This window comes from Porites lutea, chromosome 1 (assembly GCF_958299795.1).
Source record: "Porites lutea chromosome 1, jaPorLute2.1, whole genome shotgun sequence".
NCBI lineage: Eukaryota > Metazoa > Cnidaria > Anthozoa > Scleractinia > Poritidae > Porites > Porites lutea.
The window spans coordinates 40,292,927-40,317,829 of NC_133201.1; the positions used below are offsets into that span (position 1 = coordinate 40,292,927).

At 38.4% G+C, this 24,903-nt stretch overlaps 1 protein-coding gene across 1 annotated transcript; it reads right to left on the minus strand.

The window, feature by feature from the left end:
* Window positions 1-23,150, minus strand: LOC140929681 (probable 3',5'-cyclic phosphodiesterase pde-5; the record flags this gene model as incomplete). The annotated part of the gene is made up of 26 exons (XM_073379412.1): window positions 1-544; window positions 1,540-1,628; window positions 2,664-2,744; window positions 3,288-3,399; window positions 3,600-3,772; window positions 4,852-5,007; window positions 6,865-7,015; window positions 7,395-7,484; window positions 8,214-8,356; window positions 8,821-8,879; window positions 9,249-9,304; window positions 10,755-10,916; window positions 11,501-11,643; window positions 11,732-11,783; window positions 12,601-12,659; window positions 13,441-13,491; window positions 13,708-13,766; window positions 13,986-14,045; window positions 14,654-14,687; window positions 14,905-15,004; window positions 15,602-15,633; window positions 16,983-17,032; window positions 17,527-17,638; window positions 19,395-19,423; window positions 20,603-20,758; window positions 23,003-23,150. Coding segments are annotated over 26 exons (2,475 nt in total), but the record flags the coding sequence as incomplete, so codon positions are not given.
* Between the last annotated feature and the right edge of the window lie 1,753 nt (window positions 23,151-24,903).

A 24,903-nucleotide genomic window follows, 5' to 3' on the forward strand; every position in this document is an offset into this window, starting at 1 on the left:
GTGAAGGTTATTGAATAAAAGTGTCGAGATGTAACAAGGTAAATAATTCTACATTCACCAAATAAATAATATATTCTGCTCTTTTCAAAATGCTTCTTTTAAAACAAATCAGTACCTTTTTTACGCAAATAGAATTAAATAAAATACCTGCCAATAGAAAATACCGGTACCCAATAAATATACAAAACCGGTTATGTAAAAAAAGAAGAAAAGGTAACAGAGAAAACGGATCCAAAGAATAAAATCATATCAGAAACAACTTACAAAACTTCAAGAAGTTTCTTGTAATAAACAAATGACTTAAAGAACTGATGACATATCGTGGACTTCAAGTGTCATCAGTTAAATGTTATAATGTGGAACTCTTAGAATTTGATTTTGAATCTAGATTTTATTATAAAATTATTTTGAGAAAATATAAGGTATTCAATAATCGAAGAATGAGCAAGACTCTTTGAGGTCATCTGAATCAGGATCTTGAAGTGGTTCTGAATCAGCGGTCTTTTTCTGCGCAATGCGGCGTTCCCACGAGGTTAAATTTAAACTGAAACAATAAAAATAGTACACAAGAAAAAAAATCAAACATTGAGTGATTTACAAACAAGATAAATTGAAAAGGACAAGCAAACAAGCAAAACAACAAACAAAATGATCTTGTTGACTGAAAGAGAACTGCCGATATAACACACAGTTGTTTGATTACTTCCAACTGAATCTTCCATAGCTCAACACACATGTGGTGGACTTCCCTGATACCAGAGGCCTCTGTTCCCCTGTAACCCAGCGAGCGAATTACAAGGGAAAAGAGGCCTCTTCCAGCAAGGAAATAGTAAACCGTTATTCCGATTAAATTCGTGCGGCATTTTCAATATTCATTTCTACATCTTGACGACTCGAAATTAAAGGGAGAAAACATACCGCAAAGGCAGCGGATCTATTAATGACAGTTATGGGACATCACGGTCTTGTATACTATAACCTCTACAAGAAAGTCAGCTGCAGATCTCAATTTGAATTAGTGACAATTGATTTCACACCAACTCACCTTGCTGGAAAAGCAAGAGTTGACTTCCCTTTTCCAGGGAATGAGTCACCCCACATAATATTTGCGCAGTATCTTAAGGTGATGTTACACGAGACGATTGGCAACGACGATTTTTACCGCACATTGTTGCAAAATTGTTTGGAGTGGTTACAACATTGTTCCAACATTGCAAAGCTGTGTTGCGCTAAAAATCGTCGCTGCGAATCGTCCTGTGTAACATGATCTTTATTCTCTTCCTCACCATTCACACCTTTAATCGATATTAAATTCTACTGGAGAAAACGCCTCAATACTTATTGCTCATAAAAGAGCTAATTGCTAAAACCAAATATGCTAGATGAATTTTCCTCCCCTCGAAAAAGCCAGAACTTAAAGAACAATTTTCACATTTATGTCGTCTTACTCCAGGGTCGCGCACTTTTGCGGCTTTCCCTTCCACTTTGCTGTAAGATCGCGAGGCGAGAGATAAGTTAGAGCGATGCACATACACTTACTCGATAATGCCCAGTGTCGGTTCCAGTACTGGGAGGACACTAGCAAGGACTGAGTAACAGGGTTTGACAATGCCTTTCAAAAATCCAACCTAAAAAGAATGTATAAAAAAATCCACATGACTGAATGAGTTTATGGGTTCAAAATCGATTATACATACATCTGTCGTCAGTTTCCTTCTACTGAATGGCACAATTAGTTTTCTCAAAGACTTGTGTATCGGTGGAAAGCATTATACATGTTTTAAACAACTGGGGCCTAACTGGTGTTGCGAAAAATTTGTGTAACCTAAACAAGTGGTGTGAGCTGATCGATTTTCTTTTACCGTGACAGAGTTTCTTATCAAATTGTTCCATTTACATTCGAGAATACATCTTTGAGAACTTGGGTGGTTTTTACACACTTTAGTCCACATGATCTTCTCTCGGTATGCATTCATGTTATACAGGTGAATAAGGTGAAATTGAAAAAGAGAACTGTTGATTTTAAAACCGCCTTCCATGCCATCAGTGCTGGACAAGAGAACCTGTTAAAATTAATGAGGTGGTAACATAGACGAGGCTTTCGGGGAAATGCTTAGTAAAAGCCGTCTATAACGGGTAGTTATAATAACGGGGGTGGTCGGAAGGCGGGGTACCATTGCATATACAGTAAAATTATGTTGACTGTAATTTATATTAAAACAAACAACCCAACAAGCTTTAAAGATCTATTTGGTTGAGAGACATGGGATTCGTTAAATCTGGAGATGAGAAGCTGTGAAAAAGAAGTAATTACATTTCTGTAAGAAACGACAAAAAAGACCACCATGATGACGATGACGATGAGGAATATGGTGGTGGTGGTGGAGCTGCTGCTGTTGATTATGATAATGATGCTGATGATGGTGATGACGACGACGACAACAACGACGACGACGGAGGGGATGGTGGTGGTGGTGCTGTTACTGCTACTGCTGGTAACGATGAAGCTGTAGTTGCTGCTGATGGTGATGATAGTAATAACGATGACGATGGTGATGCTAATGGTGATAGTAGTGGCTGTAATGGTGATGATGGTGATGATGATAGTGAGGTGCTGCGGCATGATGAGGGTGTATCAGTTCTATTGCTGCTTAATAACTTACCTGGCTTTGAGGAAGCTCATGTTTCTTAGTTCTATCCATCATCGGAATTGGCGTCAAACCCATCTGCTTCTCTTCGTCACCCTGTTCATGTACGTAAGATATCGTTTAAACTTTTCCGATCAATCCTACAGGGTGCATTCATCCAACGGCATTTAAATTCTATATACAATGACGTCTTTGGATATCGTAGGACTCAGAGAAATGGGCACTAACAAATAATACCCCTTCAACATTCAACAGACGAGTTTGCATCAAGTGACCACAGTGGGCACAACTCTTTAAACTGATGTGAAAGAAAACAAGCGGTGGGAGGGGGGGGGGGGGGGGGGTTAATAATCAATAATCTAACAAAAAATTGCGATAGTAATTTTTTTCCTGCTTCCTTGGACTGTTCATTGATCTATTTCTCTTGTTGATCGCACCCAACTGATGCATTGACGAGTGTACCTTCAAAATTCTAACGTACTTAATTCTAACGTACGTAATTCTAACGTAACAAAAACTTGTGAGTATGGGGGAGGGGGAGGATTTTTATGCCAAAGTAGCAAGGAAAACATAACAATGTCATGCACTGCATAAACAGGATTTCATTTGAGTGGGAATAGAAGAAGAGAAGATACGCACTTGTAAGTAGAATTCTTCATACACTTTCTTGACGGAAACAACTTGAATGGACCAAGGTTTGGCAGAGGTGCAAAGGTCACACGCAGTCATCAAAATACGACGCACAAGTCTCCTGAAAAGGAACCTCCCTGTTAGCTTCTAAATACCATCGATGGTTTTTTGCGCAGCTGATTTCAGAACTTAAATTAAAATTTCGAGTCCTGACCACTACATCATGATCTTTCGTTCTCAATGAAAAAATTAACTTTGAGTTTTGGATGCATTTTCGACTGACACTTGTGTGAACTTTAACAAACAGATTCTTAACATTACCTGTGCTCAGGAATACTCCAACCGAATTTGTCGTTCTTAATAATCGCTTCAAGCTTTGCTCTGTTGTCAAAGAACAACATCAAGTCTGTTGCCAAAATGGCATCTTCCATAAGCTCGAGAATATCCTTGAACTGTTTCGTGGAAAGAGCACTCAAAACATTATGACCGTCTCTCTGTTGGGATTAAGACAGACTTACTATTTAGCCCTTGACAATAAAGCTCACTGTAATGCCTATTCGAACCACAGTTTAAATCTAGTTTGGAAATTGTTTCATTACGCATTCATCTCATATTAGACGCTTAACTTTACCTACCCCAGAGGAATATCTCATGAAAGTTAGATTGTTAAAGGTGATCCAACTGCAGATCACGATAACATCCTAACTAACGCAACCAAGAAAAAGTACAATGCAGTTTCGAAAGATCTGGAACCTGATTTGGCTTCTCGTGAGAACACTTCCTGTCAAAACAGTCAGAAATAATTACTTCAGTCCACTCTGGAACTCATTTTGTGAGTTCATATCAACAACTTGGACTATCTTGGTCGTAATTAAAGATAAATTGGACCAAATGACTGTGTTAAGCACAAATTCTGGCCAAAACAAATCTTTCAGTGAATTAACTCAGGCAGCGGCGAAAGATACTACTTTAATTTGTTCTTTCGATGATTGATAAAGGCACAGGAAAGTTTTATGGTTATACGTTAAGTACCTACATAACCTTTGAGGTAATGCAAATTATGTAGGGTTGACCTTGTTTTAAAACATACTACCTTGGTTCTCCTCTCGCTCCTACGGTTTACATGAGAAATCAGTAGGGTTGTTACAAAACAAGTCATCCAGAGAAGTTTTTGTTTGTCTTTTTTCAGTTATAAAAGACCAGTGAGCAAATACCCTTGAAAAGTCAGGGCCTTAAAATTAGTAAGCTAACCAAGTTCAAAGGTCACATGTCCAAGGCTAGCGAAGATATTTCTCCAATAAGTCGCGACGTTTATAGACGTTTGTATAGAGAGGGCACGAACTTGCCCCACACCATTATACAAAGGCCCGCGTCTGTAAAATTACGCGACTTTGCAGAGCTATACGTTCGTGAGTTTTTAACAAATCATTCTAAAACTTAACAAAGTGAATGATTTTAAGATGCTCTTTCCAGCGGTGTAATGGATTTATGCTAACAGGTCCCAACCAAAACGGTTGAAAACATCGGTGGATGAGTCCATTGAGAAGCGCAAGGAAAGACGTATGATCATTACCTCGAGGATAAAAACTCCCTGCTTAAAATGATGCCATTCCATGGTCGATGTGGAATACAGACGACTCAGTGGAGACTTATTTTTGATCATGAACGCGTTGTTGTAACCGCGATGATCGATGTCGTGAATGATGCACGAAAGGTACAACGCGATTTTCTGAGGGAAAAAAAAGAGGTTTTTCTGATAAGATGTTTGGTTAAATATTAAAACGCCACTACGCCAAATGTTAGAAGACACTAAGTCCATACAGTCGAACCTCGCATATAGGACCGGAAGACAGTTTCCACTTGGGAGAGGTGTCCGCATAGCTGACGATAAAAATGCAACGTTTTATACGTCAGTTGAGCCCAACAAAAGGTCAGAACTGAAACCAGCTATTTTGAGGCTGGTTTTCACTATCGACGGAGTCGGTGTAGGAGTCGTAATCAGAAGCGTAGAACTTAACGATCTACTGAAAACGGCGTTCTGATTCCGCTGACGATCAAGTGAAAACTGGTTGGTCGGAGTCGTATGCAGAAGCGGAAAAACTAAACCAATCCGCACAAAGCGTGGGAACGTGCATTGTGATTGGTTTATCCTTCCGCTTCTGCTTCCGACTCCGATAATCTGGTTTTCACTATCATCAGCGGAACGAAGCGACGGAGCGACGAAGCGACGAAGCGACGGAGTCAGAAGAAAATGCAAACGTTCCGACTCTTTCGACTCCGATTCCGTCGAGCTTATGACTCCACTTATGACTCCGATTTTTTATTTTCACAAGGTCATAAGCGCTCTTACGACTCCGACTCCGACTCCGTCGCTAGTGAAAAGTGCTTCCAAAAAAGACCAACTCCGCGGTGCATTCTGTTTAGGGTTGGAGTGTGATCTCGAACCCGCTTCTGGAAAGTCCCGATAACTTTCCGGGCCCGAAAAAAAGCTCTTTTATGTTTGCCGTGTTCATGCATTCAAGTTCAATAATTTTGAAAATGATACAATGAAAGTATCAGTTAACAAAGTAAAAATCGATCGGTTTGTGAACTACGAACTGCGCTACTATTCAACAGGTTTTGAATCCAAAATTTGCCTTAGGACCCAAAAAGTTACCGGGACTTTCGAGAAACAGCTCCCAGTGGACGGTCCTGACTAACAATGGAATTCTCTTTGAGAATGGACTGGTCTGTCTGTTATCTTAGGGCCTGTTTACATGGAGCGGGGGACCCCGGTCTAGTGGGGTTGGTTCCTTTGTTTTCACGTTCTGGGGGACACAAAACAAAACAAACCTACCCCACTAGACCGGGGTCCCCCACTCCATGTAAACAGGGTCTTAGTTTGTATAGGTAATAGCACAGTTTGCAGTGATATTTGGCATAAATACCACGAGTGGTATTTCTAATTCGTTATATTTGAGACAACTTTGAAATATCACGAGTGGTATTTATGCCAAATATCACGTACAAATCATGCTATTATTAGTTTCTACTACTAACCGCAAAAGGTTTGAAATTTTCACATTTAGGTATTTCAAATTAAGCTGAAATACCACTGCTCTAAGCCAATCATATTGCAGAAATTTCTCATGTAGTAGTATAACGACTGTAATTCATTCATAATTCAACGTCACATAGCACGCTTAAGCCATTGCATGGTCCTCACAGGATGCTACAATCATGACAGAGTGTAGCACAGAGTTATGATTATCCAAAGCAGTGGTTTGCCTCGGAACTGACATAAAACGTGTGCGGTAACCGGCGCCCCTCTTATGCCATCATTCTGGCATGTGTATGTACTTGGAAAGGGGCATTTTTGTCTAACGTTCGTACTATCGACGAATACAGTGTAATACGATTTTCTGAGGGTTGTTTTAATTCTTGGGAACAAGACTGGCCCAAACACTAAAACTAATTAATGCAAATTACAAAAGATCGCCCACCCGTTTATTTTTATATTCCACCTAATTTGGTGATCAGTTTCTAATGGGGGGTTTTAGCTCAATTTCGTCACACAGCTCCTTCGTCTTTAACGTATTCATCATACCTCCTCCCAGGTAAATATTCCAGCGGCTTCTTTCATGACGATGCACATGCTGTGTGCCACAGAGAAGGCATGCGCCCAGTTATGATATGCCACAGGACGGTAACCCTTGCGGACAGTCAAGGTGAAACGAATAAGTGTGTCTAGATCAAGTCTGGGGGGAAAACAAGAAAAGTCAGAAATAAAAGGAAATAACGAAATCGGAAAAAGAAAATAATAATAATAATAAAAACCCAACAGCAACAAACGGAAAGGAAAAGAGCCCTTAAGGCGTTGGTAACCACTAGCTAGGCGATGGACATTAAACAGTTTTATGAAAAAAAGAGCTACGCTTTATGAATGGCCAAAAATCTCGCGCACCTTTACCAACCAAACCAGAAGACACATTAAATCTCCAGTCCTAACTCGCTGAAAAGGCTTTCCTGCGCTTTGTGTGGACTATTGAAGATTTGCTACAAGTTATGATTGGTCAACTGGATTACTCGCGTTTGTTGAGATTTCACCTTTCGCCAGATTTCAACCTTTCAACTTACCTGACATTGCACTCCTGAAAAAAATCTATCGTCATGAGAATGAAATAATTTGTCAAATCTTCATCATCTTGATAGACATTGAATTCATAACTGAAACAATGAAAACAATCAGTTAAGGCGGGTATACATGTAGCATTCATAGCAGGCTTAAGTCGTTTGCGCTCTCTCGGCAGTTTCTAATAATCACTAAAACCAAAATTTAGAAAGAAAGAACGAAAAATAAACAAGCACAATCGAGGTTGCAAACCTGCAAGAAGGAAATTGCTATTTCTAAGCGGAAACTTCAGCTTTTCTTCCTCCAGAATATGAAAACCTACTGAGCTCTTTAGATAACTAATTATATAAGCTTTACATAACTAATAAGTACAAGATGTAAGATAAATAAGGCGGTTACTTTTAAGATGACATTTCCAACAATAGCCCTCTGCTGGCGAGAATCGGTATATTTTGCATTTATTTATCTATTCATTGATTCATTTATTGCGGGCGACCAGAGGAGTCCTCAGTCCTAATTTTCAGGTTGCTACTACACATGCGCGGCACGTTGTAGTCAGCATTCGTTTCGAATTCTACTTAGAATGAATGGAATGCATAGAACGCAATCTCATCACGCGCGTTCGGACCTCTGTTTGGACCTGCTATAACACATCAACTGATCACGGGTGTTTTGACCTTCTATCATGAGCGTTTACATCGAACTCGTCCACGATCCCTAACCTTTGATTATCACTAGTCTATTTGAAGTTTGTGCGACCTGTTCTTTCACAGTTTAATAATTGAGTTGCAAAGGCCAGAAAATATCCAACCGATGATTCTTACCTGTAAAAGTAATTGGGTAGAACGCATGATGTTACTGCCTCGCGTCGCTGTCGGGTTTCATTCTCCAGTACACAACAGTGATAAGTGAGTACTTCCAAGGCGACTTGATGCTTCTGTTGGGACTTAAACAACTGGCTGTACATCTGGAGAAACAAAGATTGAAATCAAGTGAAAAATAAATAAATTGCTTAATATATAAATAAATAAAGACATAAATAAGTAAATATAGCTGAGAAACATAAATATAGAAACAGATCGAAATCGACTTCCCGTATAACACTTAGGCTCGATTACCAGCCGCTGTTCGGGAAAATGATCAAGACCGGACCCGGGAGACGGCGGAAATCGAGCCTACATAACACTAGGCACCATCTCGAGGCTTGAGTTGACCATGATTTGTATGACATTGTCTACTCAATCTTAAACTTCTTTTGCTGGATTGGAGTGAAAGAAAGGCCTATTATTCAATACACAAAGGTTACTGAAAAAGCTAAGTAGATGATTTAATATAATCTACATCGCTTTTCCGTTCACTTTTTTCGAACTGCTCATGAGTTCAGGCTAATTTCACGCTGTATACCAAAACATTTGCTTTGTATAAACCAACCTGACTGTAGTGAAGAGCCAGCCCACAGTAACCAGCAAACAGTTCAAATGATCGAGCATCTAGAACATGACACACGAAAAAGGTGCGATGATTTGTAAACACAGAAGTAATAGATTAGTGGGAAGACTATATCAATACGCTTTCAATTGCAACAAGAACGTTTATACGTTGTAGGCAACGATTATATATTCAGGTTTCAAGATTTTTTAACCATGATTGATGCTCCAAATTTTCTTTATCTCCTACCCCTAACGGTGGATTTACACTTAGCTTTTTGCCAATTTCCTTTGTTTGCAAGAGATCACAGTCAAGCGGAGATACAGATAGGGGCAAACTGTTGCCATAGCTACTTGGCTTGTATTATGTAGATGAGGGAATTAAAGAGACTAAAGTAGCACAGAAGCAGGTTACAAACATTATGTTTTTACCTTCAGGTGAGAAAAATCCCCTCCTGTTGTTTACCATCTGTACCACGCCAATGACGCTATTAAACAAGCGATAGAAAAGTGGTTAATTAGTGCATTAGTGAATTCTCGCTGTTGGAAAGGATCCCATCACGTGACATAATCATTCAAACAAAACCTAACCTAACGAATGAGTTGAAAGGCTTCAAGTGCTGTTGTTTTTCCCTATGGTATCAGAAAAGGAAAGTTGAGAACTTTTCCTAATGATATATGTAACCTGCGAGGCTGGTGATTGCGTTTGGGTGTGGGAAAAAATGATAATAGTAACAGCAAAAATGACAATGATGACGATAATGACAACGTTAACGATAACGATAATCATGATGGTAATGATAATGGCAACGCTAACGAAAACGATAATGATAACGATAGTGATAATGATAACGATAACGATAATCATGATGGTAATGATAATGACAACGATAACGATAATGATAATAATAACGATAATGATAATGATAACGATGACGATAATCATGATGGTAATGATAACGACAACGCTAACGAAAACGATAATGATAACGATAGTGATAATGATAACGATAACGATAATCATGATGGTAATGATAATGACAACGATAACGATAATGATAATAATAACGATAATGATAATGATAACGATGACGATAATCATGATGGTAATGATAACGACAACGCTAACGAAAACGATAATGATAACGATAGAGATAATGATAACGATAACGATAATCATGATGGTAATGATAATGACAACGATAACGATAATGAGAACGATAGCGATAATCATGATGGTAATGATAATGACAACGATAACGAAAACGATAATGATAACGATAATCACGATGGTAATGATAATGACAACGATAACGAAAACGATAATGATAATGATAACGATAGCGTTAATCATGATGGTAATGATAACGACAACGAAAACGATAATGATAACGATAGCGATAATCATGATGGTAATGATAATGACAACGATAACGAAAACGATAATGATAACGATAATCACGATGGTAATGATAATGACAACGATAACGAAAACGATAATGATAATGATAACGATTATCATGATGGTAATGATAATGACAACGAAAACGAAAACGATAATGATAACGATAACGATAATCACGATGGTAATGATAATGACAACGATAACGAAAACGATAATGATAACGATAACGATTATCATGATGGTAATGATAATGACAACGAAAACGATAATGATAACGAGAATGATAATGATAACGATAACGATAATCATGATGGTAATGATAATGATAACGATAACGAAAACGATAATGATAAAGAGAACGATAACAATAATGATATGGAAATAATAATTCCTCTTCGTGTTCCCATTTTCGCCATTTTTAATCGACCTCCAAAAAAACCGCCAGCAACACGATCAGCATTGCGGAATTCTCAATGTGTCTACACGAAAAGGGCGATTTAGTTTCTCTCCGTCAGCTGCTGTACATTTCTCACCTTCCTTTGCATCTGACAGGAACACACAATATGGACTTAGTAATGTATCCCGTCTTCATATCAACTTCACGGTTAAAGCGCGAGTCTCGATACGGGTCACTGATGTTTAGGACCTCAGATGTACTTGCTACGTAACCGGCGATGCCTTTGTCCATAGGAAACCTGAAAAGAAGAGTTCATAGTACAAATGAGAATACACTTGCCACAAGTCGACCTCACGAGTTTCCGAGCGAGTGAAGCGACTGAGCCAGTGACGAAGTCGCGAGAGGTTGTCTCACACCATATCAAATCCGACGAAGGACTTTTTTGAAAGTCTAAAATGAAAACTGCATTAATTCAATATTGTCGCAGTCACAAAATATTTTGATCTCGCAGATCAATTAACTGATCTGCTCGCCACTAACTAATCAAGATATTTAGCGATAACCGAGTCCAATAATTTTTAATTGACTGCAGGGTGATCCCTGATTTTTTAAATTCATTTATAAAGAGTACCAAGCTCGGAGAAAACTAAGCACAAATTAGTACAGGTACCGTACCTCACGACGATTTCAGTTTGATATTGCCAGGGCCTAAATACAGTATAATCTTCCTGACAGACCAGAAGATTCCATAGACTTCATCTCATTTCGTGCAAATAATTTAGACTATTCACATCCTTGCCCAAAGCACATTCTTGCAAACACCTTAAAATTCCGGTTGAGCCGTTGTAGTGCACTTGTAGTTTTAGAACCACTGCTGTTTACCTTATTTCCACTCCACTTCTAAATTTGTATTCAGAACCATCTTCATCACCTTCGTCAAACAGATTAGCGTATAACTCTTCTGTCTTAGAATCCAGCATGAACAGTGCACATCGATCAGCATTAACGAGTCGCTTGGCAAACGCCTGTCAGAATGAAACGGTTTTCAGGAATTAATAAACAGTTAATCAAAATATTAATTCCAGTTAATTGTCCTTGCAACACAATTCCTACCATGATTTTTTCGATGACGACATCCATCGTACTGACTTCATCAAAAATGGATCTGATAAAAAAAGAGCTGTGGTTCACTAAGAAAAAAATAGCCTGAAAAAAAGTCTATATTTCGCGACACCACCACTGTTATCCCGGCGAAATAACGTCTGAGAAACGAAAGTAGACATTCCATACTGATGAAGTGTCACTACTCAGATCTGGGTAGTGCTTCTGATTGGTTGAAGTAAATTTCCCTCGCGGCAGGACCAATCAGAAGTATCACCCAGATCTTGCAAGTGACACGTCATCGAAATGGATTTTCTGAGCTCGTTTCTTACACATCATTTCACGAGGAAACAAGTGGTGGCGTCGTAAAATGTCGGCTGTTTTCTCAGGCTAATAAAACAGTGAAATTTAGCAGTGAAAAGACCTTACTCAACTCAATCTAGCCTCCGGGCAAGCCTTTCATTTAAGGCAAAAAATCACGAGAATCAGCGCCTTTTCTCGACGCTCGCCTCGCACGCAGGTCGAAATGGAGAGCGTTTTTGCAAGCTAAACTCAGTCTAAAATAAGGTCCTCTTGAAGAGCGTTCCGTTGTTCTACAACTTTGCACAACACTGGTATCCAATCCTTACCTGAAAGGGAAAGGTGTTTTTGACACCAAAAGTAACTTAGTTCAGGTCCAACTGAAAATCTCTGATAAAAAAGTCGTTCATAAAGAGAATGAGCTCTCCCTCATTAAACGTCGGCTGAAAAATGGCCTTTGTGAGGTGTCAAGCCCCCCGCACAAACGAGCAATCGAAACATATGAGCCAAGCGTTTCGCGAGGCAAATATCTCAGCTGTTTCAGCTCTTGTAAGAAACTCATTTTTCTTTCTTCCACTTACCTTACAACACTTAGTAAGAAGCTGTTCAGGTCTTTCTGCTTTTGCATTTGTTTGGAAAGCTAAATACAAAAATTTGAGTAATTATTTTATTGCGCGAAATGCCAGCTATAAGTGGTTCTTGTTTTGGAAGCGAACTAAAATAAGATGGCAATTAAAGAACAAAATTACAATCAACAAAGGTATGATTATCAGATTATCCAGATCGTAAATCAAAGGAAGATCAAAGTTCACATCCTCACGCACACGAGCTATAACAAGGAAATGGCATAAAAGGCATGGCAAAAGAAAACATTCAGGACCGATGAGCAAAGCGCAGGTTAAAAAACGGCGAAAGCCATTTTGATTCAATGACTGACTACATTAAACTGACGATTTAATTAATTAGTTGGTTAATTTAAATAAAAGATAACTGGCTGATTGTTTGCTTTAAGACTTTATGGTGACCTATTAGGTGCTCGACTGAATTTCTGTCTGTCTGTCTGAATGACTGACTGACTGACTCGTCTGACTAACTGACTGAGTGACTATCTGTTTCTCTGACTGACTGACTGACTGACTGACTGACTGCCTAACTGACTAACTGGCTGAATGGTTTAATATCTGTCTGTCTGACTGACTGTCTAACTGACTGTATGTCTGACTAACTGACTGACTGTCTGACTAACTGACTGTCTGATTGACTGACTGACTGACTGACGGACTGACTAACTGGCTGAATGGTTATCTGTGTGTCTGTCTGTATGTCGGTGTGTCTGTCTGACTGGCTGGCTGGCTGATTGACCATCTGACTGGCTGACTGATTGACAAACTGCCTGACTGAGCAATCAGTAAACTACTCACCTCGGCATGATGTATAGCAATACTTCCCCATGCCAGGTAGCTATTGACGATCTAGAAACAACACAGACAAAATAGTAAGGTAAAAAAAGTCTTTGCTAGTCCAGATTGAAGTTGCTGAATGATAAAAGAATAAATAAATAAATAAATAAATTATTTTAGAAAACGAAACGAACAAACAAACAGACAAAATGGAATCAAGAAGAAATAAACAAACACAAAACAAATAATTATATATTATATGATACTTTGATGTAAACAATTATTTACCTCTTCGTCTTCCCGTTCAAAAGTCGAGTTCCCCAATTTTTTAACCAACTCTACAATACCTGCAAAATAAGCGCTAACTTCAGTTTTCTTGTTTTCTTGGTTAAGCTCAGTACATTAAGCAAAGAATGAGGTAAAAACAAATGCTTCTCACAACACAAAGGTTGTTAACAAAGCTCAGTTGGATACGAAATGGTGTCTTTCATAATTATGGATAATTATAACTGATAGGTTTTTGAAAACACAACAATTATGTTTATATCATCGAAAAGCCCTCTTACCAACTATAGCTCCATCAGCTTGTACAATTGGCTGACACAATACGGACTGAGCTGTACTATCTGGAAAACAAATAGTGTTATAGTCACGGTAAGTTTCTTTGTTGACTAAAATCAATAGGTACACGCTACTTGACTGTTCAGTCAGTCCAATTCGTACTTTACACGTGAGGTACGGCAAAAGCAGAGGGATACTAATTTCATACTCTTAGTCAACAGGGTTACTTAGACACTCTAAAGAGAGTAAGAACAGGTAGTTAGGATAGAACACTACCACAAGAAATTATTCAAAAAATCTCCGAGGAAATTAGGCGGAAGGTTTTATTTCTTTAGAATATACTTTCCTGGCTGCAATTAGTCTGAGATGAAGTACACCTTTAGCAGCTCTCTTGAAGGTACAGATGTCCGTCACAGAGACAGGAAGACATTTTCGTTACTTGGGCTCGTAAAAACATAGGGAGCCCCCAATTTTTTTGTACGGGTTTATGGTATGTTGATGTATGTTAATACTTGTTCCTTATGAACGAATTGACTTTTCAAGTCCCTACTTTGGAAAGAAGTACATGTAGGCTAGCGCTGTTTGAGTCTTTATACGATCACCAATTTAATCTACCATAGAATACAGTTCAATTATTCACTTTCCGCCAACCACTCTGTAGGGTGGTACGCACCTTCGATACCAATTCCTTTAGGGAATCTTTCATCCTGCGTAAAAGGAGTTCAAAATCATTAGTTATCCACGATTTTCAAGGAAATGAAGGTATCAGAAACAACATAACCTTGAAATAATTTTTTTGTGTGTGAAACAAGACCAATCAACTATGAAAATCTGTGATGACTGAGTCTCAAAAATAAAAACATTTCACCATTTAAGACAGTAAAAATACACGTAACAATAAATTAATGGCTGTCCACAATTTACCCCAAGAATGTCCTTCACAAACAGTCTCTGCCCAGTCTCCGCCACATACGAGGCCACAGTGCCTCCTTTTCCAATGGTTTGACGGCAGAGAGACCGCGACCTACGACAAACATACATAAAGCAATTAACAAAGACACAAATGTACAACACGTTGTATTTTAGCAAATGTTTTTTGCAGTTATAGCTGATTGGTGATTCCAATGCGTAGCAGTCGTTTCCAAAAAACGGAAACGATTGACTGTTATGCAGACAAGTAATTATCTGACGGCCAAGTTATTATACGGATGACTTGAAAATTTACAGCATTTGAGATGGAGAAATTGCGGGTCCTCTCTAATGCTGTAACCGTGAAATTTTCTACATTATGGGCGTGAACATATTCAACAATTTTGTTACATCAATAGATGTTTGCGGTTGACAAAGAAAAGCACGTTTCCCAATTTTGTTTAACGGCAAAAAAAATACTTTGAGTTTGAACGAACATAAGACACTGAATCGCGGGTATTTTAAATCTAGTAAGGCAGAGTGCAAGACAAAAAACAAACAAACAAACAAACGAACAACATCAACCAAAACAAGTTGAAATACAAGCACTGTAGAGATAAAGTGAGTCATATCACTCGCACCTCATAACCTATACTAACACTAAGCACATTTAGTAGTTGTATAAGAGTAATATTTTATACTGAAATCTTACCTTGGTTTAGTTTCCGAGTATAGATATATGTCCTGTTAACAAAAAAAAACAAAGGCGAAAAGATTAAATAAAAACCTGGCCAGAGCTATGATAGGCTCAAATTCCAGCCGTTAGCCCAGTGTCCTTTTCAACAACGCGATTTGCGCGAATTAGGAACGCAGGCGCACAGAAAACAAAAAACTAAAATAAAAACCGTTCACAGACGTTTTCCCTGGTTTTTCCTCGCGGAGCGCGACAACGAGCGCTTGCGGTCAAAAAATCCTGGGCGGTTTTTATTTCCATGCGCGCCCAACGATCTCTAATTGAGAAAATATATACCGGTATATAGAGCCTATGGACAAGCTACCTAATTGAGATCTCTAATTGAGAAAATATATACCGGTATATAGAGCCTATGGATAAGCTACCTAAGCCAAAACCATCAATTATTTGTTGGCACCCTTTGAAAAATGAGATCCAAACGATTAACTTTTGATCCCAGAAAAACAAAAAAGATTCATTAAAGTATTTCAGCTAATTGAGAAAATGTCTAAAGGGTCCAAATGTTCTTATCTCCTTGAAAAAAAATAAAAATTAAAAGCCCCTTCTCCAAACCGCGCTATTCTTAATTGCCGATAAATGGACTATTGCGACTTAAGTCCACGGATTGAGAACCAAGAGCTCATTACTTTGGACTAGTACTTTGGAATAAGAGACATCACTGTAATTTATGGTCAAGAAAGTGTTTTTGAATCGCCTCGCTTTATGATTGTTGAAAACGTACGCTCGCTATACTGAAATCAGAAGTCTCTTCGAAATCATATGAGCGCTGGCTCATCTGTTTTCCGTTGCTTTTCGCCACTGACTGGTTCTTTCTTGCCGGATCTCTAATGTCGGAGATGCTATTGCCAGATGTCACTTGAAGTGGGAATTAAAACAAAACCCAAAGAAAGGCTGGCTATAGTTTTGGATAATTTTGTTAGCCGAAATATTGGCCTCAAATAAATCAGCCCTTTGCCGTATTGCCAGCCTTGCATTCAGTTTTGTTACAACAACTTGAATTGTTACATGTGTTTTAGCCTGAGTAAACAGCCGACATTTTGCGTCGCCACCACAGGTTTTCCCAAGAAATGACGCGTCTCAGGAACGAGCGTAGAAATTCCATACTGATGACGCGTCACTACCCAGATTCAGGTAGTGCTTTTGATTGGTTGAAGCAAATTTCTCACGCGGCATGACCAATCAAAGGCAATAGTGACAAGGCAACAGTATAGCATGGAATTACCGCGCTCTTTCCTCGGACGTCATTTCGGGGGGAAAGCCAATGGTGGCATCGCGAAATGACGGCTGTTTTCTCAGGCTACAAGCGTTCGGATTTAAATTGTATCTGGTTAACACTTACTCGTCCGTTCTTGTCAACCAAGTAAAGAGAATGCGTGTTTGCATGAGTTGCTGCAAAACAAGCAAATTCTTTATTAAAACGAGATTGACGGGAAAAAAAAGGAATTTAACAAAACATAAACAAACTTCGTACAGAAAGAAAGAGGTACAAGTAATGTGCCTGTAAAGAAAGACACATATTAGTTCACCGATGGTGTGCTAACGTAATTATCATAAAACAGAACCAGCACTGTCCATGACGGCCGATATGGGGAGAATGATAATAAAAGTTGGCAGGGACTGGGTTCGCATTCACTCCAACCAGTAGGAGTTAACGTATGCCTCAGCTTCCAATTTTAGAGCTGGTATTGTACTTCCCTCCCTCCCCAAACACAATTTACTCTGTTTCTTTCTCATCCTTTGATCCCTAAAATTGTAGGGGCCACCCTCCTCGAGCATCGCGGGGTTTCTGCGATACACGTATTCCTAGTTTCTTAATAAGAACAAATGAATGAACGGAGGATTACATAAGATGGAGAAAAAGAAATTAAAAAAAGTAACCTGACCTGCTGCAACACTTTTGACCAGCTCATGCATGACCTTGACTTTCTTTGGTTGTTGATTGATGTCTCTTGTCAGCTGTTGAAGCATTTTCCTCTTATCGGTATGAACACAGAACTGCAGCCCAGACACAAACAGTTCAAGTCAAATTACCGGTCTACCTTGAATTTCAATTGCGAAATACTAACTCCTTTACAAATAATGATATTAACATTAAACTCACATTGGCCTTTTTCACGCCAGAGACGGAGTATCCGTCTGAGACGGATAATTCATCTTCAAAATCGGTCAAAATTGACAGAAAAACAGATGGACAAAGTCAGGCGGATTTTCCATCCAAAATTAAGACCGTTTCATTTACAAATCAAGGTCGTATTATCTGTCTGATGCGAATTATCCAACGGATAACCCGTCTCAGACGGATAATCCGTCTCTAGTCTGAATACGGCCATTTAAGCTTTTTACCCTAATAATAAAAGCGATTTTCAATTTGTGAAATTCAAAACAATCAAACAAACGACAAAACAAACAGAAACAAGAATAAAACCATAAATTAAGGCTCGGTTAACACTATACTGGATTTCTTTTCGGGACGCCACGAAAAGCAACGATTGAGACAACGATCGAGGGTCAAAACGCGAGTATAACTTTTTCTTTGTTTCGCACCTTTTTTTATTTCTAGGTTCTATTGTGCCGGTTTCTTTGTTTCCTTTGTTTTACGTCAGCCGTGGGTTTAACAGCTTGTTACTCCGAGGATGAGCCCAAAACGCTTTTGTTCCAACGCTGTATTTTGCGTAAGTTTCGTGGATAGATGGTCAAATCACGCGTTATCAGAACGAGTGATAGAAGGTCCAAACGCACGTGATCGTAATACATCTTCACTGCGATAATAGCCACTCATTGCCGAGCTATAGATAAGTTAGGGAAAATTTTGCCCAGTCAATGAGGAAAAAATACACGGGCAGACGGATACACGTCGCCGAAGGGGAGGACGGTGGGAAAAAATTCAGCTAGTACTAGTTCCCGCTAGCAAAACTTCGCGAAAGGTGGGGGGGGGGGGGGGGGGGGGGGGTTGGAGGGAGATCCGGAAACGTGATTTTAAACAGGTAGACTACGGTCCCGACCAGTAACCGCCTGTGTAAAAGGAAAGAGATAATGGGAATTGGTGACTATTCTCGCAGTGAAGCTAAGATTGCGTTCTGTGTATTCCGTTTATTCTTAGTGGAAGGCCAAACGATGCTGGCTGAGTACGTGCCGCGCATGCGTAATAGCAACCTGGAGATTAGGATTGTGGGATCCTCTTGTCACCCGTAATTTAAGCATGGAATCCCTGCCCTCCAACCGTATTCCGCGCCCCTCGCGTTTGTCTCCCGCAAAAACTCCCTTTCCCTTCCTTTCAAACGCCTGTCACACAGGCCATATTCTAGTCTGCTACACAGCCGTTTTTAGTGTCGTCACGCAACGCTCCTCCCCACTAGTGGGGAGGAGCGTTGCGTGACGACACTAAAAACGGCTGTGTAGCAGATTAGCCATATTCCTACAACTTCACAACTTCCTATAAAAATGTAAGTGCACAGGGTGGGGAATGAGCAACATTCCTTTCAGAAATTGCAGATTCTCAATGGGACCTGCATTCATACCTTAATTTACCATTCTAGAAAAGGAAAACAAACAACTACAACAACGTATTACTGAACAATAATTAAGATAACTTTTTACACAATTAATGCCCTTTTTCAAATGAGCAACTTTACATGTGCTGAATCATGATCAACAACAGTAGATTTTCCGCATGAGCACTCAATTTGGCACATCATGGAAAGTTCAGTGCCTGAAACAGGCCTAGGAACTGTAATTGATTGGCTATATATACCTTCCATTTAGAGAGTGAGGGTCTCAGGCCTGTAAAGAAACACAGACACAAAAGAAACAGTGTTAAAAGCCATCTGGTCATGATGTTCAGACTTCATAGTAGCCAAGTAAAGTTTTAAAAAATGAGCCTGTGCCTCCTAACTTTCTATAGGAGCAAACGCCATAAGTCAATGGTCAGAATATTGTCATTTTCCATTCATACCTGTGGCATCATACTGGAAAGGCTTAATCTTTCAGGGATTCACAACAAAACTGTGCTCTTTGCAGTGCCTTTCAACTTCCCTCTCCCCAACCTTACTGTGATTCAAAAAAGAGGGGACGTGGGGCAGAGCTTATAATGGTCGTACAGTAAAGTACCCAAGCAAAGTTACTTAAAGATCTCTGAGAGCATTTGTCCAGAAGGTAAGGATCTTAAGAAAAATTAACTAGGAAAAACAAAAACGACAGCAACAGAAAAGAACAAAATAAAATGATATAATAATAATAATGATTATGACAGTGATGATAGTGATAGCGATAAGACGAGTAATGGTAACAGGACTGAGTGGAGTCCAATTTGGTCTGTAATCATTATACGAGTGATTATCAAAATCAGATGACCGCGTAGCGGGAGTCCGATTTGTTTAATCACAACTATGATTACACACCGAATTGGACAACACAAAGTTCGGTTACCAATGAATCATAACTTTAACTAAATTTGTGATATATAAGGCTCTTTTCTTAAATCAAAACAGAGGAAATTCCAATTTTTTTTGCTAGCAGTGAAAAAAAGCCATTTAAGTGCATGCCTGATGGCACATACTGTCCAATTACTCAGGCATGACTATTAAATTGTTCCTATTAAGGCTGAAATCAGGGCAGCTGATAACCAACCAGATTTGAGAATTTTGTCATAGTTATGAGGATGAGGATGATGATGGCGATGGCGATGACAATAATAATGATAATAATAATGATAATAAAAGTAATAATAAACTACAACAACAGAAACAGAAAAAACAAATAGACATAACTGCAGCCCTCTCCCCACCCTACTCCCATCCTTATTCCCTACCCCCACCCCAGGTCCCCCCACCCACCCACCCTATTAAGAATAATTGTTCTTCATCTTGCCAAGTTTGGATTTTCTTCTTCACGATTAATTATAGAGAAGAAGAAAAGAATACAAAGATAAACATAACTAATATACATTATTCAAATACATACCATTGTTTATATTTCCTGTTATATGTTCTAAGGACTGTGTTTTTCTAATCAACCATCTCTCAAGTTGTTCCTGGCTGGTGTTAGCCATGATAAATTCTTCCAAGATGCAAGGATTTGCTAAAAGGTATTCCTTGACTTGCAATTCAGAGAGAACCACTGGTGAAAATAATAACAAAAAATAATAATAAATATTATTAATTTTTTATATAATAATAATGGGACAGTTGAGAATGCCAGATTGCATGGAAATTTTACAATGAATAACGTTGGTGGGGTCAGGAAGGATTCTGTGAAAAGTGCTGGGGTCAAGTTAATAAAACTTGTACAAATGTAATTTAGAAGTGTAGCTATTGTTTTCAGACTCTGAAACAATGGCTACACTTGTAAACTACAATTGTAAATGAACATTTAATTACATTAAGGAGGGAACGATGGCACCAAGTACCCTAGGCATAATGATAATGATAAATATATTGATGAATGCTAATACTATAATTATATAATAGTAATAACAATAACAAAAATAATAATATTTGATAATAAAAATAATAATAATAAAACGACTTGTTATTTTATTTTCAAACTTATAAAAATGGGGGAGAATCTCAGCTTATGCTTGGCTCAATTTGCTATTGTTCTATTCAATTCCAATTTTTAATAATGAAATAAGAAATGACTGATACACATTTTGACCTTTTTTTCTCATTCTTCCATCTTAAGCAAAAAATGTTTATTACAATCTGTTAACATGCACTGCTAGAGAACACAGCTTTAATGCTAAAAACAAAAATAGAAAAATTTTACATTAACTGAAAAAAATAAATGTGAGACAACCATTTATCATGGAGTAATCAGATGATAATGAAAACAACACCAAAAAAAATTACATGACCACCTTGGAACTGCACATTGCTCTAATTTTTAATTTGAAGTTTGAAGCAATTAGTTGAGTGTGTGATTTTTTGATTATCCATCACCCAGCAGCTGGCCTGACCCTGACTGAGATGAGTAGAATATTGAAAACTGCATGAGACTCTCATTTTAATATCACACTTGGCAGGATGCCTCTCTTATTTTGACTAAAAGTGAATTAATTTTGATTCACTACTTTTGCGGGTTCGTCACGTTATGATGTAGCTATATCCTTTTAGAGATTTGTTTTAAATCGTAGACATCCAAATTGAAACAGAGTATAACTAACCGGAAATGGTTGAAATGTTAACTCAAGGTAACTTCCGGTTTACGTCTAAAAGGTATTTGTTCTAAGTAGTCTCGTGTGGTGCTTCCCAAGAAGTTTACAATTCGCTTTTCAAATAGCTTTCTAAAGAAAAGTAATCAATCCGGGTTTTACAAGATTCCATTTCCGATGTTTCACAAAGCTTTGCCAGATGTTTTTGTCTGCCGCCGCTCTTAGAACGCTTTTATACAATTCGGACGTATTAGACATATGCATTTATGGAGGTTGCTAGAGATTTTGTAAGCCATAAATAAGTAATGACTGTTGCTAAAATTATTTTACTTCTATTATCGAGAATAAAATCTCCGCAAAATATATTTTTCTTGGCAATTCAATTTTATACAAGCAAGTTGTTTTTATAATTATTTTACCCTTCGAAACTGTCATGAAATTTTGTTTTTTGTAAATTCAACTAATAAACAGGTCATACTGATTTTTGGTTAATTTGTCTCGCGTTTGAGTAATAGTAAATTTGCATAGATATAGTTCGTCCACGAAAAAATTGATTAAAAAAATAGAGACGGGGAAAGAAAGAAAAGCTCCCGAATCTCTGAAAAGTGTGTGACCGGCATTTAAGCTGAAAACATCATAACCTTAAGCTTACATGATTTATAAGCTAATAATAAATACGACCCTCGATTTTTGCGAATCATGCAATTAAAACGGTTTTACCGTTCTACTGACAGCGACAAAATGTCGAGATAATCGACATAAGAGTAATGTTTCTCTTCCGGCCGGCTTTGATCTGAATATAACATTTTCAAAGGTTAACATATTAATGGTCTTTCCGGTTCATTACTGGAGAAGGAGAAATTCTCTGTAAAATTCAGTTAAACTTAAAAGTAATAAAGCCTACAGTACATTGTAATTTTATCCGATTGTTCCTCTTTGGTATGCGATGCAATTCAGCTAACGCGGATATATATATTTTTTTCTCGTTTGTAAAGGCAAATCTTTCAAGTATCATTGAAGATTAAAACGTTTTGATTCATGTCACGGCGGCGAGCCGTCAATTGAGTTACATCCCTCACTTAAATGGTGTACTTGTAAGAAAAATATAAACATACTTCATGAAACCTCAGGAAAAAATCAGTTACTGCCAAGGGCAAAAACCTGCACTTATCGTACGACATTCAGAAAAATGAATAAAAACAATTCCTTACCTCCTGAAGGCTTTCCTTTGAGGCTTTCAGTTTGTGCGACTTCGCTCGGGTTTCCATTTTCCTTCAGATTGCGTAGTGTTATTTGATTTGGAAGCGGGGGTAGCCGGCGGACACTAACTTGCTTTGTCGGTGAAGACATTTTCTTCCCAAGTATTTATGTGGGTAGTGTAAAAAGAATAGAGATCCTTAGACAAGGCTGAATACGCAAAAGCCATTCCCGCCCGCTAGTTAGCGAAGTGCATTTACGTTTCAATGGCTGTCTTTGTGAGTTGAAATGTGCGCGCGCGCTCTCCGCGCGCTTTTCTTTAACGGGTGGTAGGTCCAATTACGAACGGACGGTGGGGGAGAAAAATTCCCCTCAATGGCTTCCGCGGTCAGGCGCTTTACGAGAACAAAGAGATGGAGCAACCAGAAAAACAAAAACAAATAATAATTAATGTACAAGAGGATCGAAAGCAAAGAGAACGCCCGGACGTTATGAATGGCAACCGGAAGTTTTGTTTTTCGAGGATTATAGTTCTTTATCATTCCCTAGATCTTCTGTCCTGACACAACCTAGTCTGTGAAAGATCTGTGAAAAGCCGCCTCATCTCTTTCCATCTCTTAACATTTGCAGCGACTTTAATCTGCAGAAGTTGTGCCTTCTCTCTTGCGTTTTATAGTCACCAGTTAAATTACCCATATTTAGGAAGGCTTGGCTACTAGTAATGGAATATAGAGAATTGTATAATCACTGCTAATTCTTTTTCCCCTCCTTCCTTTCTTCTATCAGCTTCCCTTTTTTCGTTTCTTCTTTCTCTTTTCCTTCCTTCCTTCCTTCCTTCCTTCCTTCTAAATGCATGCTTTTATCAGTGATACGTCAATCAATATAAGGTGTGTGTGTCTGCCGTGTGGGTCTGCACTGCCATTATTAAATTAAAAAAAAAAAATCTACAAGATTCAGAGTTTCGAACCTTTTAAACCTTTTTACCTTTTAAAATTGTAAAATATTGGACCAGGATAGTTCCAATTTATTTATTATCATTTTTGACCAGTTTGTGACTTCTCTGAAAATCCAGGATGGCTGAGAAAATAAGAACAATTTTTCCTATCACTGAGTCATATTCGCTTCACTTTGTTCCAGAATAACTGAAAATGTGCAATGTACCTTTCTTCACCTTTGTTCCACTTGTTGACGCATGGAAAGTTCAATACTTTTCTTTGTGATTAACTCCTCCTAGCTCAGACGTTTTGCTTTCTGCTGTGTTTTCCAAGATTCCGATTATGAAAAACAAGGCTCTAGACCGTGTGGCTGATTCTTGCCATTCCGGCTTTATCTTTTGAAACTTTTCCAAGAAAATGGAGTTGAGCAAATTTATCCAAGATATTGACAGATGCTGTTGAAAAGAACATGAATTAGTTTATCTGCGTTTTCCAAACAAACCAAGATCACCCTTATGGTAATTATCTGAGTTTTGCTTAATATATCGGACCTGGAGATATTGATATTGATATCTGTCAATTTTTATAATTAGCTTAGGTTTGGAAAGAAGGGTGAGTTTTTGAGGAATCAGGCGATCCTTGTTGGTGAAACCGAATTTGTAAATCGAAATTGCTCTGGTTCATGCAAGTAATTTAGCCGTTTTTACACTGGAGACGGATTATCCGTCTTAAACGGGTTTTCCATAGGATAATCCTTGTATAATAATCCATTTGCTAATGTAGAAACGGGACAGGGATAATCCTTGTGACTTTTAATTTTGCGGACATGTGTTATTGTAAGGGAATTCAAAACGGCCTTGGATTGTGGATTCCACCCCATGGATTCCGGATTCCAAGTACTTGATTTCAGTCTTAGCTAGAATTTTAGTGGGATTCCGTATTCCGTATGCAAAAAAACACTGATTTCCCGGATTCCCTTA